The sequence below is a fragment of the Artibeus jamaicensis genome, unplaced genomic scaffold, assembly GCF_021234435.1.
Source record: "Artibeus jamaicensis isolate MK-2021 breed Jamaican fruit bat unplaced genomic scaffold, CSHL_Jam_final contig_3174, whole genome shotgun sequence".
Taxonomy (NCBI): domain Eukaryota; kingdom Metazoa; phylum Chordata; class Mammalia; order Chiroptera; family Phyllostomidae; genus Artibeus; species Artibeus jamaicensis.
This window is the reverse complement of record NW_026521738.1, coordinates 298,109-316,496: the sequence shown is the minus strand read 5'-3', so window position 1 is coordinate 316,496 and position 18,388 is coordinate 298,109. Positions and strand designations below refer to the sequence as shown.

The 18,388-nt window shown below is 46.8% G+C and overlaps 2 protein-coding genes and 1 pseudogene across 4 annotated transcripts in view; 2 read left to right on the top strand and 1 right to left on the bottom strand.

Annotated features, from left to right (window-relative positions):
* Positions 1 to 28: 28 nt before the first annotated feature.
* Positions 29 to 2,847, top strand: DOK1 (docking protein 1). Its single transcript, XM_037130829.2, has 5 exons — positions 29 to 112; positions 432 to 731; positions 901 to 994; positions 1,181 to 1,365; positions 1,603 to 2,847. The coding sequence occupies exons 1-5, from the start codon at positions 53 to 55 to the stop codon at positions 2,413 to 2,415; spliced, it is 1,452 nt and encodes a 483-aa protein (XP_036986724.2). The 5' UTR covers positions 29 to 52; the 3' UTR covers positions 2,416 to 2,847.
* A 468-nt stretch (positions 2,848 to 3,315) lies between these two features.
* M1AP (meiosis 1 associated protein) overlaps positions 3,316 to 18,388 on the bottom strand; it is a 71,843-nt gene continuing 56,770 nt past the window's right edge. For all 3 annotated transcript variants that reach the window (XM_037130847.2, XM_037130846.2, XM_037130848.2), the window contains 3 exons: positions 6,176 to 6,382; positions 4,991 to 5,125; positions 3,316 to 4,032 (listed from right to left, as the gene is read on the bottom strand). In XM_037130847.2, the coding sequence (XP_036986742.2) occupies positions 3,862 to 4,032; positions 4,991 to 5,125; positions 6,176 to 6,382 (513 nt within the window). In that variant the 3' untranslated portion in view covers positions 3,316 to 3,861. The remainder of the gene's footprint in view (positions 4,033 to 4,990; positions 5,126 to 6,175; positions 6,383 to 18,388) is intronic.
* On the top strand, positions 7,321 to 14,930 carry LOC119038373 (60S ribosomal protein L27a-like; annotated as a pseudogene).

The window sequence follows — 18,388 nt, the reverse complement described above, 5'->3', positions numbered from 1 at the left end:
CCCCGCCTTCAGCTTGCGAGGCCAGGAAGCAAAGAAGGAACCGCCAGGGGCCATGGACGGGGCCGTGATGGAGGGGCCGCTCTTCTTGCAGAGTCAGCGTTTCGGTACCAAGGTAGTCTGGAGCGGGAGTGCCGAACCCCATTAGGGCTAGGGGTGGGTGGTAGGGCCCAGGAACCGGGGGGCAGCGGGTAGGAGCGCAGCCCGGTAGCCGAGAGCCCCGCGAAGTTCCCGCGAAGTCGCTCCGCGCACTGGGAAGAGCTGTCCGCCGGCCGGGGCACGCCCTCTCTGGTCCTGGGAGACTCCGCGGCATCCTCTTTGGGTAACTTCGGCCCCATCGGAAGGCCTGCGCTAGTGCCTCCTTCCCTGTCGGGGCCGGGCCCTCGGCCCTCGCCCGCCGCCTCCCCAGCGTCTGTCTCGTTCTTTTTCCGCAGAGGTGGAGGAAGACCTGGGCCGTGCTCTACCCGGCCAGCCCCCACGGCGTAGCGCGCCTCGAATTCTTTGATCACAAGGGGTCGAGCTCTGGAGGAGGCCGAGTGGCCTCGCGCCGCCTCGACTGCAAGGTGATCCGTCTAGCCGAGTGTGTGAGCGTGGTGCCGGTGGTTCTGGAGAGTCTCCCTGAGCCTGGAGCCTCTGCCTTCCGCTTGGACACCGCACAGCGCTCCCATCTGCTGGCCGCCGATGCACCGTCCAGCGCCGCCTGGGTGCAAACGCTGTGCCTCAACGCCTTTCCGGTGAGGGGGCCGGGATTGCCCGCGAGGGGCTGGGACGAGCCGAACTGGGCCCTAGAGGCGATTCGGGGTGGGGGTAGTTACAGCGGTGGAGGAACTGGGCTGGCTCAGACTCTCAGAACCGCCTTGAGGGAATGACAGGGTCTTAGATGCTCTTTTCTCTTTACTCCAGAAAGGCAACTGGCCCCTGGCGCCTGCGGAGAACCCACCCAAGCTTTCTGCCTTGGAGATGCTGGAGAACTCGCTGTATAGCCCCACCTGGGAAGGTAGCTGCCCGAACAGTCGGGCAGGCATGGGATGGAAAAGAAAGGTGCCCTGGGAAGGGGCTGATTAGAGGGTCCAGGGACCCATTCGAAAGTAGGAAGTTTTTGAGAGCTGGCTTTCAAGTGAGTGCTGGGATGATCTGCCCCCCTTCCTGGTCAGGTGCCAAGCTAGTTGTGTATTCCCTCCAGGATCCCAATTCTGGGTAACTGTGCAGAGGACTGAAGCTGCTGAGCGCTGTGGTCTGCAAGGCTCCTATGTGCTGAGGGTGGAGGCTGAGAGGCTGACTCTCCTGACTGTGGGAAATCAGAATCAGATACTGGAGCCACTCCTCTCCTGGCCCTACACTCTGTTGCGTCGCTATGGCCGAGACAAGGTGTGTATGCTGTCCTGGAGGGTTGGCTTTCTGGGGCCAGGGCTGTGGGCTGGGTGGGGCGGGGCAGGGCAGGAAGGTGGGAAGCTCTGCCTTCTGATAACCCTTTTTTGCCTAGCCCAAGAGCCCATCTCCCTCCCCAGGTAGTCTTTTCTTTGTAGACCCCCTAACTATTTAGGCCCTGTGACTCACCATGCACGATGGCTCTTGGTAATGTGCTTTCCTTCCTCCCCTTTTCAGGTAATGTTCTCATTTGAGGCTGGCCGGCGCTGCCCCTCTGGCCCTGGAACATTCACCTTCCAGACGGCACAGGGAAATGACATCTTTCAGGCTGTTGAGACGGCTATCCAGCGACAGAAGGCCCAGGGCAAGGCTGGTCAGGGACAGGATGTTGTCAGAGCTGATTCCCGAGAAGAACTGGCAGAGCAGAAGCAGGCTTCCCACCCTGGCACCCAGGAGCTTCCAGGCAGCCCTCCGGCCCTCTATGCTGAACCCTTGGACTCCCTGCGCGTTCCTCCAGGTCCTTCCCAGGATTCCCTCTACTCAGACCCTTTGGACAGCAGCTCTGCACTGGCAGGGGAACGGGTACAGTTAAAGAAAACTCTCTATTGGAACTTGTATGAGCATGTGCAGCAGCAGCTGATGAAGGCCAAGCTGAAGGACCCCAAAGAGGACCCCATCTACGATGAACCCGAGGGCCTGGCCCCAGCTGCTCTCCGGGGCCTTTACGATTTGCCTCAGGAGCCCAAGGATGCATGGTGGTGCCAGGCTCGAGTGAAGGAGGAGGGCTATGAGCTCCCCTACAACCCTGCCACGGATGACTACGCTGTGCCTCCCCCTTCTCGGATCACAAAGCCCCTGCCAGCTCCCAAGCCCCAGGGCCTGGCCTTCCCCGAACCTGGTGCTGGAACTGGCAGTGGCAGCAAAAGCCACAGCTCAGACACTGCCCTGTACAGCCAGGTCCAGAAGAGCAGAGCCTCAGGGAGCTGGGATTGTGAGCTCTCTAGAGCGGAGGCTGATAGGAATGGGGTCAAGTCAGAGGGCTCCACATGAGAAGCTGGGCAAGGCTGGGGGAGCTGGTAGGACCATGGAGAGGTGGCATTGGGGGTCAAAGAAACCTGTTAGAAGCAGTGGGAACCAGAGGGCTGGAGGGACCTGTGTGAGACTAGGGGATCAGACATACCAGGGGAGTCAGGGAAGAAGGATTAATCCCTGGAAGTGGAAGTCCTGGAAGTGGGACAAATGGCAGGGGCTTCGGGTGGGATCTGGGGAGACCAGCATCCTTAAGCCATCCCCCCAAAAGGAACGGAAAGCTGCTGGACCAGATCTGCAGAAAGGGTGCTTGACTAGAGTCAGTACAGTGGGAGGGGCCTGCATGGAGGCTATGGGAGATGCTGGACTGTGCCTGGATCCTTTCCTCTGCATTGTTCTTTGCCAGAGATTTTTAAAAAAGTTTTATTCTCATTAAAATCAGTTTGTATTTAAGAGGTCTATGTGTGTGAATGGTCACAGAGGGCTCATGGAGGCAGGGTGTGCTGTGGGTGTGGACGGCACAGGCCAACCAGGGATGTGCTGGGGGCTGTGCAAGGAGGGAAGGGCCCCAGGGTGGTGTGCTAAGCTGACTGCCTGTTTGAAGCCTGGGTGGTCCATCCAGCCCATCTGGGCTGTGACCCTGGGTAAGGTTTATAACACCTGCAACCCCCAGTCACTCCTGCTGTCCTTTGTAAACTGGGAACACTAACAGCCTGTACCTCACAGGGTTAGTATGGAAGGGGTTAAATTTCTCAAGTACTCAGTGCAATCTGAAGCAGAGTACATTTTATAGTTACTATTCTCTGGATGGAGAGGGCCGGTGGGAAGGTAGGCAGGTGAGGAGAGGGGAATAGGAAGGGAATAGGTCTTTTTCATGCCATCCGCCCCCTTGTTCTCAGCCATAGGATCCCCACCCCTGCCCCATACAGCTTTGCTCGTAGGTACTGAGCACCAACCACTTTTCTGTCTGGAGCCTAAAGGGAACTGCAGCCAGTGTGGTAGATGTAGGGAGAGGGACACAGGCTTTGGAATCGGGCTTGGATTTCAATCCTTGTTTTTCATGAGCTCTGAAAACATCATCCTTGTTTATTGAGGCCTAGTTTCCCGGAGGTTACAGGACATCCATCTGCTTACATAGAGCTACAAGGAGAAATTCAGGGCTGCAAATGCTCCTAACAATGGTGTTGGTTTACTGGGTGTATAATCTTCATCTGTGTTAACAGTATCAAATAACCCAAAAGAAAACTTGCCGCTTGGAGAAGCAAGAGGCTTGGTTCTTATGCCTCTTCCCAGGCTGAGTGGGGCAGTGGCGGCGCTGAGGACAGAGGAGGGGAAGGCTGTTTCTGAGTCACCTAGAGCTCACAGAGGCTCAGGTGGACGGAAGGCAAACCTGGCCTCAGAACACCATCGTGAGAGCCTTATGATGGATGTGGTTAAGCAGGGGGGCCAGGCTCTGGTGCTGGTTACTTAAGGCCCCAAGGGGTATTCCTCCTCTTCTTCCTCCTCCTCAGAAAGCTGGAAGATGGCTTCTGAGGAGGCTTTGCTGGCTGCTGGCATCTTGGGGGCTCTGCTAGGGGCTGAAGTCATAGGTAGAGGGGCCACCGTAGCTCGAACTCGATTTGTTTGCAACTGCCCAGCCTGAAAAGAAAGTGAGCAGAGCTGTCTCTGAAGATCAGATTCCCTTATCTCCTATCCCATCCCTTTCTGGGTCTGCTGTCCTAATTCCTTCCCTTGTCCCATCCCTGGAGTGACAGCCTCGCGAGGCTCAGGGCAATGGAGTCCCCTGGACTCTAGCTTCCCCAGTGCCCATGCCCTGGCTGAGTGTTCCTCCTTTGTTGGCTTGCCCACCAGCTAACTTATGTGGGTTCTGTTCTTTCTGGTCTGGAAACATCTCTTGTAACTTCAGCTAAGGGAAAGTAGTGTTTCTAAAGGCTCTATGACTGTGAAACTAGAAAAAGTGAATAAGAGCAAAAGGAAGCTCAAATGTTATAAAATATGGATTTCAAAAAAGTAACTCCATATTCAATGACTCTTCTCTTTAGCCCTTGTCACTAGAGCCTTCTCCATAAGCTACCAACCTTGGTCAGCCGCCCTTTGCTTACCTGAAAAATGGGCATAATGCCTACCTCGCAGGGATGCTGTGAGGAGGGAGAAAATTATATGTGAAAGGGCCTGTCACAGCACCTGGCAAAGGACGAGTGCTCAGTAAATGCTAACTTCCCTCCCCTGGGGCATTTCTTTCCCTTCAGCCTTTCCTTTCAGGGAAGGGCTATGGTGTAGTTTCAGTGCAGCCGGTTTCCTTGAAACAAACAATGGTCTGTTTTATGAATAAACACTAAACTAAGATACCTGAATGTTATCATATGCCAATGCCCAAGCAGAAGAGCTTCCCTGCCGGGGAGGGGCTGTAATTTCCTTTGTCTAGGGCAAAGGGCTGCTCTTTTTCCTCCCCAGAGGCCTGGTTCTCTCCTCCACCAGGGGAATCCAGGGAAGAGGGCTACACTCTGGGGTGAGGGTGGGTGGGTGCTGGGGACAGGGGATGGGGTTCCTTGAGTTCTGGGAACAGAGGGAAGGGGAGTAAGGAGGAGAACCATACCTTTCTCCGGCTCTCCCAGCTTGGGTGGTGACGGCCCTGAGGCTTGGCAAAGGTGCTGGTCAGGTGTGGGTACAGGTGACTCCAAACCTGTAAGGGGTTGTAGGTGGGCTCCAGCTCCAGGCGGTCCAGTATGTTCTGAGGAAGAGAAGAGGAGCCTCACTTGGGAAACTTGAGGACAAAGAACACAAGATGTCAGGTAGAGCCCTTTGTGGGTAAGAGGCTGGAGGAGGTGTGAAGACCCAGGGCGTCCCTGCAGGCTGTGGGGTAGATGAGCTTCCCACAGGCCCCAGGTCTGATGTTTGGGAGGTAAGTGTCAGGCACAGGTACAAGAAGTCAGAGCAGCCCTGAGTTGCTCCAGTCCAAGAAGTGTGTCACGGGATTCCAGAGCACTGTGAGAGTTACAAGGGGTCCAGTGTGCAAGACTGTGAGGGAGGGTGTGTCTGTGGCCTGGGGGTGCTCACAGCCTGCAAGGCAAGTACACTGAGTTCCACCCGCCTGCCAGGTGAGCATAACCAGAGGACACGCGAGCACAGCATTCCTGAGCAGTCAGGTTTTCCGGCCACAACGTCCTGTGCCAGGAACCATTGGCCCTGAAGTGAGACGCTGAGCAAGCCACAGCCACTTGTGCCCACCTCTCTCTGCATCTCCATGGCCGCCAAGTTGAGAGCACAATCCCAGGCTCTGTCCTCTCTGCACAGAAGCCAGGGACCCAGCAGGGAGGTGGCTCCAGTTCTCCCCACCCAGAGTCACTCTCCTGCCCCCAGGCTGGGGAGGCAGGCAGAGGAAGCCCAGAATCTAGGTCTAAGGAAGAGGAGCAGGAGAAAATGGCCTCCAGAGATATTCTTTCCTGTGCATTGGAGTCTGATTTTGAAGGCCTTTCTATTCTAGGTGCCTGCATTTCTGCCTTTTTCTCTTTCCTTTAACAGACCAAAATAGATGCACACATGCGCACCCATAATACAGAGAGAGGCCTGTGGGGACACACCATTACTGCTTACTTCCTCCTGCCTGGCCTCAGTTCCTACCTTTGTTTCTTCTCTGACCCTCTCACCACACCCTTGGAAGCACTTCTCCCTCAGCTCCCTGTCCTTCCCCTCACTGGCTCATTCTTCCTCTGCACCACTTTCCCGAATTCCTGTCTCTTCTCTCCCCTCTACCTCTCTCCTGAGATCGGACTCCACTTGCCTCCACAACCTTAACGCTGTCATCAGGTGGGTTCTCAGGGAGCAGGGCAAAGGGGCTGGGCAGCATCAGTTCCCGAGTGGCCACTGCTTTCACCAGCAGGGTGGGGGATCCCGATGGCACGATCACATAGAAGGTGCTGGCAGGCTCTCTCAGGCTGGGTCCTTGGCTCGGGGGCTCCCCTTTCGCCAACAGAAGCCATTCTCTTTTCTGAAAGAAAGACAATACATAAACTCTGGTTCATCTTCAGTCTTGGGAACATTTTGAAGATCAAGCCCAGCTGAGGTTCTCCCCCCCCCCCCCCAGCTCCTGAAGTGGGGCGGTGTCAGGGAGGGTTGAGCCATTTTCCCCGGCCCTGGGAGGGAGGGACTTCCCGCCTGAATCACCAGTGTCCCCAGGTGCTGCTTTTCCTTCCTGGTCAGGGAGATACACAAAAGGGTTGATGATACAGAGACGAGTTAAGAGATGCCACTTAACCTGAAGTAGGTGTTTACCTCAGAGAGGGCTAATGTATTACTCAATGGTAAATGTAGAGTTTTAAGAACTACACTTCTTTTAAAAATTATTACTATAGAAGCAATACTTAATTTTATTTATTTATTCTTAGAAAGAGAGGGAAACAATGATGTGTGAGAAAAACATTGATCAGCTGCCTCCTGCATGACCCCAGCCGGGGGCCTAGCCCACAACCTAGGCATGTGCCCTGACTGGGAATCGAACCAGTGACTTTTCAGTCCACTGGACAATGCCCAAACCACTTGGCCACACCAATCAGGGCAAGAATTATAATTCTTAAAAACAGAGCCTTGGGACAAAGACTTGCGTGGGGTGTTGTGAAAATTCAGGTCTTATCTGGAGGGTGGTAGAGTCTGGCTATGTTGCATGACTGGGGTAGGCTGGGCTGACAGGGGAACCTCTGGAATGCCCAGGGAGGGTGTGAGAAGCCGGTGGTCAAAGCTGCCTGTGCATCGAGAGGAGAAGTGGGGAACAAGGAGAGGAAATTTTTGGTACAACAAGGTGGGGGTGGATGGTGGGGCTTTTATCACTTCCACCAGTCACAGGACAGAAAAAGGGTCAGAATTCCAGGGGCAGTGACTCTATGAGCAAAGGGTACTGCAGAACAGAGTGGTGACACTTAGCCATGTGCCATGGAGGTCAGAGGTTAGTTAGCACATGGGTAAGGAGACAGACAGACTTATGACCAACTTTTTAAGGTGCACCCTTTGAAACCAGGCATGGAAATGAGGACATTTTCTGTTAGATTTTCAATGTACACTACAAGACTCCAAGAAATATGAAGTTAGAACTGTTATACTCTGTGAATTGTGTTCTCCTGATTGAGGTGATCACCAATTACAGTTGGTACAGATATAATAGTCTCCCTACTTCATAAGATGAAAGACAGCACTCTAACTGATTTGAAAAGTTGGAAGAAATAATATAAAAGGCAAAAAGAAAAAAGAAATGAAGGGAATAGAGGAAGGTCAGTGTCTTGTGGAAGACAAGTGAAAGTGACAGTGAGCAGAGAAAACCTACTGTAGCATTAGAGCTATGCCCCTAGGGGATGTGCTGGGGTGGGGTGGGGGGGTTCTGGACACTTTAAATCACTGTCATTCTGTGCAGTGCAGAACTCTGGGAGGACTGTAAGGCTGGGTAGGTGATAGGTGCCTTCAGCTGTTTATTCTTTCTCAACATTTCGCTTATGTCTGGAGATGTGCTTCTTCCTGAAGAACAGATCTTCATGATGGAAGGTCTACCTGATGCTCCCCAGGTCCATCAAATTGAACATAGATGATGTAGAAATCATGGTGTGTGTGTACATGTTTGCCCCTCCTTGAGGACATGGTCTCTTTAAACTTGAAAGGGACGCTCTCTGGGAGGGATAAGCAGGAAGTGGCAGGGCATTTCATTTTAGTTGGCTCTAGTAACTTCTTTTTTAAAAAATATTTTATTGATTATGCTATTACAGTTGTCCCATTTCACCCACTTTATTCCCTTCTGCCCTCCCACCCACATTCCCCCCCATTAGTTCATGTCCATGGGTCATAAATATAAGTTCTTTGGCCTCTCCATTTCCCATACCATTCTTACCCTCCCCCTGCCTATTTTCTGCCTACCACCTATGCTACTTCTTCTCTGTACCTTTTCCCCCTCTCTCTCCCTCCCACTCCCCCACTGATAACCCTCCATGTGATCTCCATTTTTGTGATTGTTTGTTTTAGTTGTTTGCTTAGTTTTTTAGGTTCAGTTGTTAATAGCTGTGAGTTTGTTGTCATTTTAGTGTTCGTATTTTTTATTGTATTTTTCTGGCTCTAGTAACTTCTGATGTGGCTTTTGAGATTAACTCAGGCTTTGGATGATGATGATGATGCTGATGGTAATGATGTTACTTTCTATTTTTATACTGGTTCATGCATTTGTTGGTAAATTAGTTTGTTTATTGAGAATTTATCGAGTGCCTATTGTGTCTGAGCACTAGGGGTGGGCACATAGAAATTCATTAGACATGTTCATTGTCTTCTTAGAGCTTATACTATACTAAGGGGAAGGATTGCAAACTAATGTTTGCCCACAGTTTGGATGGCCAACCAATCTGATTAGCCCATTTTTAGCACTGAAAGTCCTGTGTCCCAGAAAACCCTTCACTCCTGGGAAAACTGGGTGGTTGGTCACCTTTCCAGACTCCATGGAGAATGGGGTCCCTTGCCACTGTGGCAAGTCATTGAGGGCTAACTATAGTATTGTAACATTTCTTGCACTTCAGTGTTATGGAAAAAGTTCTCACTTGCTACGTCATGGGATTACTAAGAATCTTTGAATATTGTACAAAAAAGTTATGACCCCAAGAGTTTCAGTGGACTGATTTTGAGATTATAGCTAAGATTCTGTGAGAGAACTGGTGTGCAGAAATGAATGAGATCTCTCCAAAGTAACCCCTGGTGTGAGGACTATCAGAAGACTGGGAAGAGATTGAGTTGAAAGGATTTTACAAAATGCTTTAAAACTTTTTACAGAGAGGCTGACAGAAGGTTCTGGAAGGAAGAGAGAAAAATGCATCCTTATTAGAATTTGATAGATACTAATTTATCTGTAATTTCCAGGAGTATTCTGAGAAAGTGAGAGGTAGGAAAGTTGAATTTTAAGGTCCCTGTTTTGGAATCTGAATTTCTAACTTTGGAAATTTGAAACCCAGGACCCAAGCTTGAACATGTTACCTAGGTCATGGGTTGGCCTGGTGGTACAGGCAGATGTAGCTGTGATGGAAATGGCTAACTGCTACAGCAGGTCTCTGAGGCTGAGAAGAAGCACTGGCATGGGGATGTCTTCTGGGATGTCCCAGACCAGCCTTTGGGTTCTCAACTCAAGCAATATTTAATGACTATAGGTGACTGCTGGATACTTAGAATATGCTTTTGCCAATTCTAAACAAAGGAGAACGAGTTAGATGCTGAATTTAACAGAGGGCAGGTGAAAAGGTATCTATGTTGTAGTTACGGACTTTGCTATAGAAGAGGCCAGAGAGCTTAGAGTTTTAGAAGGTGGGGACTGATTCTGTTTAGAGCAGGTGTGGCAGGGGCAGAGTGGAATTATGTGTCATACTAAAGCATCCTCCCCCACCCTTGCCCTAGCTTTGCATCACTAAGGTTAGGAAGGAAGGTGTGGCAGCCACTGTTGGTTGACTGGTCACTTCTCCCCCTCCCATTTTTCTTTTCCCTTCTCTCTACCCATTTTCCAGCCTTTCAGTGGTTGCTCTAGGGGTGATTTGTAACCTAGATTTAAATAATGAGACATAAGCAGAAGTTGCTGGATGGAGTTTCTGAAAAAAATTTGTTATCTTCTGGCAAGTTTTTTGCCTCTGCACCCTATCCCTTCTTGCTCCCTAGGACAGGACTGAGTCTTAAGTTGCAACAGCCCTCTTGTCACCAGGAGGCAATAGGCATAAGGGTGAAGTACACCTGCTATGGTTGCTGTGGTGGAAAAATGAAAAGAGCTTGAGTCTTTGATGGTACCACTGATAAACTGCATCATCTTGTAATTGTCTGTCCCCATACTTCTTGTTAATGAGAAAAATAAATTCTTAATTACTCAAATTAGAGTTATTTTGGTTTTCTGTTAGTTACAGCCAAATGGATCCATTACAGACACCAAAGGGAAAGAGGATGCGGTTACTCACTTCTAGTATCTGGGAAAACAGGACTAGAAGTGACGATTTTAATGACATTGGTGTGGGCCTTGCCAAAAGGCCCAGTGAGAATTTATTATAGCAGGTATAAGCTCTAGTCTTACCAAACCAGAGTTCCCTTGATCTGCCCTCATTATCGTGGTCTGGGACCAAATGCAGTGATTAAAGAAGCACTGACCTCCCTGACTGGTGTGGCTCAGTGGGTTGGGCATTACCCACAAACTGAAGAAAGGTCACCTTTTGATTCTGGGTTAGAGCACATGCCTAGATTGTGGACCAGGTCCCTGGTTGGGTTTCACTCACACATCAATGTTTCTCTCCCTCTCTTTCTCCCTCCCTTCCTCTTTCGAAAAATAAACAAATAAAATCTTTTTTTTAAAAGGAGCACTGACCAGTTCCTGAGAAGGCATGTTTCTGAGGCAGCCACTGAGAGGAGAGATGAGCAAGAACACTCAGTCTGCTTTGCTTGCAGGCAGAGACACATTTCATTGTCCTGACACATCCAGGAAGAGGAATCATGGCTGGTTATGAGAAAGCCAGGCATGCCTGGGGTTTTTTGGTATGTGGAAGGGCATCAGGAGGAAATTAGGTTAATTTGACATTATTGCTTATTTTCTCACAGCAGAAGGCAGGACTAGGAGGGGTAGAAAGTAAAGTTGCAATATTCACTACTCTGATACTCTCACACTCACTTTCAAAAAAGCACTGGTGGAATGTGGTTAAAGATAGTGCAAACCCTAAACCTCAGGTTATCTATTCTTCTCAAGTAAACATGGAACAGTCTCCAGGACAGACCATGTGATCGGCTATAAATCAGGGTACAATAAACTTAAAGAGATTAAAATCATTCAAAGTATCTTGACTCTGACCAAGTGGAATGCAATTAGAAATGAACAACAAAAAGAAATTTGGGAAATTCATGAGTATGTGAAAATTAAACAACACACTCCTAAATAATTAATGGTTCAAAGAAGAAATCACTAGAGAAGTTAGAAAATAATTTGAGGACTTCCGCCAAGATGGAGACGTAGATGGAGGATCCACCTCGCCTCTGTGCACAACCAAATCTAAGAACAACTATTTTTAACAGCAGTCACAACCAAGCCACACGGAAAATCGACAATACGGAGTCCAAAGGACAACTAGATACTCGGCTGGACCGGTACGAGGAGCGAGGCCAGCAGCGGAGCAGGTTAGCAAGAAAAAATTCCCGGGGCTGTGCGCGGTGCGCGCAGGCATCCGAGGGCGCTGATCGCCAGCGAGCTGGCTGCCGGAGCGCACAGGGAAGAGGCGCGGTGGGTCGGTCGGTAGCGCGCATTTACGTGCGGAGAATCCAGTGAGAAGGGAAACCCGCGCGGTGCAGCAGGCTCGCACAATTAGGATCGGATAAACAAGCCCGAGGCGTGTGAGTGACTGGATGCGCTGGGCTAGCGGAGAGGAATGCCATTGCTCCCTCTCTGAGCCCGCCCCCACACACAGCGTCACAAACCAGCGACCTGGGTCGCCCCGTCCTGGTAAACAACTAAGGCTTCGCTCCGCTCACTTAACAGCACGAATAGACCAAAAATAGCTCTAGGACAACTCAGAGCCCCAGAACCGATAGACCTAAGTGATGAAGAAATAGCCAGTCTTTCAGATGCACAGTTCAAAACACTGGTTATAAGGATCCTTACAGAACTGGTTGATTTTAGTCACAAATTAGAGAAACATATGGAAGCTAAATTAATTGAAATGAATGGTGATACAAAAGATATCAATAGTAATGGAAAGAAAATTGGGACTCAAATCAAGGGAGAGGACCAGAAGGAAGAAAAAAATGATCAAACAGAAAGGAATGAAGAAATAAGAATTCAGAAAAATGAGGAGAAGCTTAGGAACCTCCAGGACATCTTTAAACGTTCCAACATCCGAATTATAGGCGTACCAGAAGGGGGAAAGGCACAACCACCAGTTGAAAAATTATTTGAACAAATAATAAAGGAGAATTTCCCCAAGCTGGCAAAGGAAATAGACTTCCGAGAAATCCAGGAAGCTCAGAGAGTCCCAAAGAAGTTGGACTCAAGAAGGAACACACCAAGGCACATCATAATTACATTAACCAAGATTAAAATGAAGGAGAGAATCCTAGAAGCAGCAAGAGCTAAGGGGACAGTCACCTACAAAGGAGTTCCCATCAGACTGTCAGCTGATTTCTCAAAAGAGACCTTACAGGCAAGAAGGGGCTGGAAAGAGGTATTCCAAGTCATGAAAACCAAAGATCTACAACCAAGATTGCTCTACCCAGCAAAACTTTCATTTAGAATGGAAGGACAGATAAAGTGCTTCTCAGATAAGACCAAATTCAAGGAGTTCATCATCACCAAGCCCTTATTATATGAAATGTTAAAGGGACTTACCTAAGAAAAAGAAGATAAAAAAGATGAACAGTGAAAGGACAGCAAACTCACAGTTATTAAGAACCACACCTAAAACAAAAGCAAACTAAGAGGATAGCTAGATCAGGAGCAGAACCATAGAAATGAAGATCTCATGGAGAGTTAGCAACAGGGGAGTGGGAGGAGGGGAAGGGGGGAGAAGGTACAGAAAATAAGTAGCATAGACAGTAGATAGAAAATAGATAGGGGGGAGGGTAAGAATAGTAGGGGAAATACAGAATCTAAAGAATTTGAGACACATGTTCATGAACTAAAGGGGGAAATGGTGGGGGAGGGGTATGCAGGGTGGAGGGGAAGGGAGGGGGGAATAGAGCAAATGTAATGGCATAATCAATAAAAAAATAAATTAAAAAAAATAAAAAAATAAAAAAATAAAAAAAGAAAATAATTTGAGATGAGTGAAAACAAAAACATAATATACCAGTATTTATGAAAAACAGCTAAAGCAGTGTTTAGAGAACAATTTATGGCTGAAAACCCCTCAATTAAAAAAAATACCTCAAATCAATAATCTAACCTTCCACCTTATGAAACTAGAAAAAGGAAACCAAGCTAAAGCAAGAGAAGGAAGGAAATGAAATAACACTAGAGTAGAAAGAAATGAACTAGAAAATAGAAAAATAATAGAGAAAATCAATGGAAACAAAAGTTTGTTCTTTGAAAAGACCAACAAAATTGACAAACATTTAGCTAGACTGTTCAAGGAAAAAAGAAAATATCCAAGTTACTAAAATAAAAAATAAAAGTGGGGCATCACTGCTGACCTTACAGAAACTGAAAAGATAATAAGGAAATATTATAAATAATTATATGCAAAAATAGATAACACACATGAAATGAACGTACTCCTAGAAAGATACAAATTACTGAGACTGACTCAAGAAGAAATAGAAAATCTGAATAAATCTGTGTCATGGGTCCCCAGGACCACTCCCAGATGCAGCAATTCACTAAGAGAACTTCCAGGATTTAGCATATAGTCACACTCATAGATATGGTTCATTACAGCAAAAGGACACAAAGCAAAATCAGAAATGGGAAAAGGCTCGTGAAGTCCAGGGGAAGCCAGGTACAAGCTCCCAAGAGTCCTCTACCTATGAAGTCGCACAGGATGTGCTTATTTCTCCCAGCATTGAATTGTGACCCCATGTATAAAGTGTCCACCAGGAGAAGTTACAGATTTGTGCCCAACATTTTTATTGGGGACTGGTCACCTAGGTGCCCTGTACCTAGCAGCTATGAAAATTCTAGAGTCCTAGAAGAAAAGCAGGTGTTTAGCAGAAACCATATAGTTTTGCACAGTTCAGGCACAATGTGCCACTTGTATTATTTAGGGAAAGATGGAAACACTTTTCAAATCCATATCCCCAGATGCCAGCCACAGGTCAATCTTTGTTTTTAAGAGTTTATTTTTCATTGTATTTTTTCCTACCGTTTATCCCCCTTATACTCTTCCACTTCCACCCACCCCCTTGAGCCCCACACAAGGGTCAATTTTGCAAGTAGGACTATCTAAGGATAGAAGTCTGAGGTCTGCTATATTAACTTTTTTTGGTACAACCTAATACAAGAAAAGATAAAGAACTAGTAATTAGGAAATTTTCCAGAAGAAAAGCTAAGGCCCAGATGGCATCACTGGCCAGTTTAGCAAGGTCTACACCAACACCATTAATACTGTCACTGGGGCGTCTTGGCCACCAACATGCCATCCAGGCTGAGGAAGACTTCAGGGTCACATGAGCCATGGCCATGGCTGCATTGGCAAGCATGGGAAGCACCCAGGAGCCCAAGGTAATGCTGGTAGCTTGCATCATCACAGGATCAACTTCAACAAATATCACCCAGGCCACTTTGGGAAAGTTGGTATGAGGCATGACCATTTAAAGAGGAACCAGAGCTCCTGCCCCACTGTCAACCTTGATAGACTGTGGACCTTGGTCAGTGAGCAGATACAGGTAAACGCTGCCAAAAAGAAGACCAGAGCCGCTCCCATCACTGATGTGGTGCGACCGGGCTACTACAGAGTTCTGGGGAGGGAAAGCCCCCAAAGCAGCCTGTCACTGTGAAGGGCAAATTCTTCAGCAGGAGAGCTGAGGAGAAGATTGAGAGTGTTGGTGGGGCTAGTGTGCTGGTAGCTTGAAGCTACACTGAGGGGAATTCATTAAATACTTACAAATGCTTTTGTCAAAAAAATAAAATAAGTTTTATTTTGTCACTGGGAATTCTATCGAAGCTTTAAAGAAATAATTTTAATCCTTCATAAACTCTCCCAGAAAAATAGAAGATGAAGGAACACTTTCCAAATTATTCTATGAGACCAGTATTAACCCTGATTCTAAAATCAGAAAAAGACATTACAAGAAAAGAAAATTATAGATCAATATCCCTTATGAATATAGATGCAAAACCCTCAACAACATATCAGCCAACCAAATCCAACAATATAAAAGAGGATTATATACCACAACCAAGTGGGATTTACCCAAGGAATGCAAGGTTGGTTTAATACCCCCAAATCAAACAATGTAATACACCATGTTAATAGAACAAAGGACATAAACTACATAATCATCTCAATAGAGGCAGAATAAAGATTTGATAACATCCCAAACCCTTTCATGATAAAAACACTCAACACACTAGGATCAGATTGGAATGTCCTCAGCCTGACAAAGTCTCTACAGAAACCCAGAGTTAGCACTGTAGGTAGTGGGGAAAGACTGGGTGCTTTGCCCCTCAGATCAGGAACAAGACAGGGATAACTGCTCTTGCCAATTCTATTCAACAATGTATTGGAAGTGTATTGAAGACCAAAGGGCCATTTCCCATATTTTCTGGACTTTAGACCTGAGATTCTGAGGGAAGAGGAGAGGCACTCATAAAAAATATTAAATGTGGCAACATCCTGGTACTTGGGGACTAATATAGTCTAAATTTTATCTAGAAAAATAGAGCAATGTGACATTTCTCACCTCAGAGAGCTAAGGTGCAAATTTATACCACTTTTCAGTGATGTGAGGTTCCAGGTAGATGTGGCAACAGGTATGTGGGTGGGAAGGGGCAAAAAGGATAAGTGGGGGCTGGCTGTCACTGGAATGAAAGAGTGCAGGAAAAGCTTCATAGTGAAGGCATTGAAGCAAGATCTGGAAAGAAATGAGTAGATATTTGTCAAGTGGACAGAAGTAAGGGGAAAGGAGCAGCATGAAAAAAGGTGGAGGCCTAAGACAGTTCAGGATATCTGAGGAACATTTAGTAACTTATTAACGTGGCTTGAGTGGATGATCAAAGGGGCATGGTGAGAGATGAATGGAGAAAAGCAGGCAAGGCTGGGTGACCAGCCCATTGCTGTCCTAGCATTTGTCTGTTTCCCTGTAGGCCCTGTACTCTAACCTCATTCTGATTATTTCTTTTTTTCTTCAAAACATGGCTCCTGACCTGCCATTACCCCACTCTCAGCTTGGATTCTTGCTCTTGACTCTATGCCTAATATAACCAAGGACTTTCCACTTCCCCACCCATTTACGGCCCAACCAGGTCATCGCCTGTGTACTCAGACTCCTGCTGGACACATTCCGGCTTGAATTCTGTCACTTCTGTGGCCAATTAGGGCAGACATGGCCAGTAAAACTCTGGAATGCATCTCCAGAGACTCTGACATTTTAAATAGGAAACTGAAAGACCTAGGTGGTATTTTCATTTCTTTTTCTAGTTCACACAGACATGACTTTGTAAGAGAAATGAGGATGTGGAAAATGAGTCACTAGCAGCATAACTGGGACTGCATAGTAGGATTTGGTCACTGAAATTATGTTTTCCTGGTGATGGATAGATTCATCTCATAAATACTTAGAAAAATTAATTACACAAATATATATATATATTCCCTACTACATTCCACAAAGTAGTTTTGCCAGTTTAGAAAAATGCAGCAACACAAAGATAAAATAAACAAATAAGAAAAAATAAGGGTAGGGCAATAACAGAGCCAAGATTAGATAAGCGTCATAGAAATGCACACCACCCACTTCTGCTAGAAGGGAGCCTCACAGCTTTTCCTGATACAAAGCCTGGGAGAAGCTATTTTGTGCATTCTTATTGAGTAGTGAATGTATTTCAGAGAGCTCCTGCAATCAATATGATAATGAACTTCACATGGTTACCGAGTGGTTAAGAGTTTGGGTCCTGCAGTCAACTTTTCTGGATTCAATCCTGCTCTACCTTTTACTAGCTGTGTAATCATGGGAAAGTACTTAACCTCTCTGGGCCTCACTTTCTCATCTGTAAAGTGGACATAATCATTGCTACCTCCTAGGATGGTTATGGAGGTAATATAAATTAATATCTGTGAAATGTTTAGAACTGTTTCAGGTTCATAGTAGGCACCATGAAGTGTTAAAAGTTTTAAATTAAAATACATTGAATAATTATTAGATTCTGTTTATTAAATTTTGTTGCTTTAAAAATAATTTATCCCTGGCTGTTGTGGCTCAGTGGATTGAGCATTGGCCTGTGAACCAAAGGGTCACTGGTTTGATTCCCAGTCAGGGCACATGCCTGGGTTGCAGGCCAGGGCCCCAGTAGGGGACATATGAGAGGCAACCACACATTGATGTTTCTCTCCCTTTCTTTTTCTCCTTCTTCCCTCTCTCTAAAAGCAAATAAATAAAATCATAAAAAATAAATAAAAATACTTTAGTAATTCTTAGACATAGATCTATAAAACTGAAGAATGAAGTCAAAACACATAGCTGTCTTGTGTCTGGAGTGAAATTTATGGGAGTGGTGGGTAGCACACATCTTTCAGAAAGGGTTGGGAGATGAGTTTATCAAGAGCCTTGCTTATCTCATGAAGGAATATTTCTCAGAGGAAAAAGAAGTAAAATACTCAAATAAAACAAAGTATCCTATGAGGACAGAAAGATACAACATTCAATTGTCAAGTAAAAAACATCAAGGAATGGAACAACACTTAAGGCTGCAGTTGACTAAAGTTTTAGAGTATGTGTAAAGTATAATTTGCAAAGTCACACAACTTTTATAGTTGACCAGGCCTGGTGGCCTGGCACTGATGGCCGGAACTAGATTTTATGGCAGCACGGACTTTGTACAGAAAAACTCTAAGAAGGGCTGGATGAACAGACAGCACTGAAGGAACTGAGCTCTGTTTATAATTGTGAGGAAACCTGGGAACCTGAAAATGAGGACAAGGTAGAGTGCCAACTGATAATGGTAAACCAGAAAACGTATTGTAGGTCGTCTAGCTAGACAAAGGGTGCAAAGGGGGGATCAATGGACATTTAATAAGCATCTACTTCTGCATCAGAGTGCGTTGGAATGGCCAGAGGCAGACTGGTCCTCCTGCTAGAACAGTTAGAAAAGCTGGATAATATAGAGAAACCATTTGTCAGAAGGCAGTGAGGAGGTGCTGTGACAGAGAAAATGAGGGTAGCTAAGTGTCTGGAAAGGAAAGAATCCAGAGAGATGAAGGAATTACTGCAACTGCTTTTACCATGAGGGTGTATGTCGATTCTGAGTTGGAGTCAGGGTGGCGGCTGAGAATCTAGGATTTGCTCCTGTTGAGGCACATGCAAGGAAACA

What these genes read in the sequence shown, in the direction of transcription:
- DOK1 (XM_037130829.2), top strand. Translation starts at nt 53, where the DNA reads ATGGACGGGGCCGTGATGGAGGGGCCGCTCTTCTTGCAGAGTCAGCGT. An exon ending in TGTGCCTCAACGCCTTTCCG is followed by an intron (nt 732 to 900) that starts GTGAGGGGGCCG and finishes TCTTTACTCCAG; the next exon opens with AAAGGCAACTGGCCCCTGGC. An exon ending in GTCGCTATGGCCGAGACAAG is followed by an intron (nt 1,366 to 1,602) that starts GTGTGTATGCTG and finishes TCCCCTTTTCAG; the next exon opens with GTAATGTTCTCATTTGAGGC.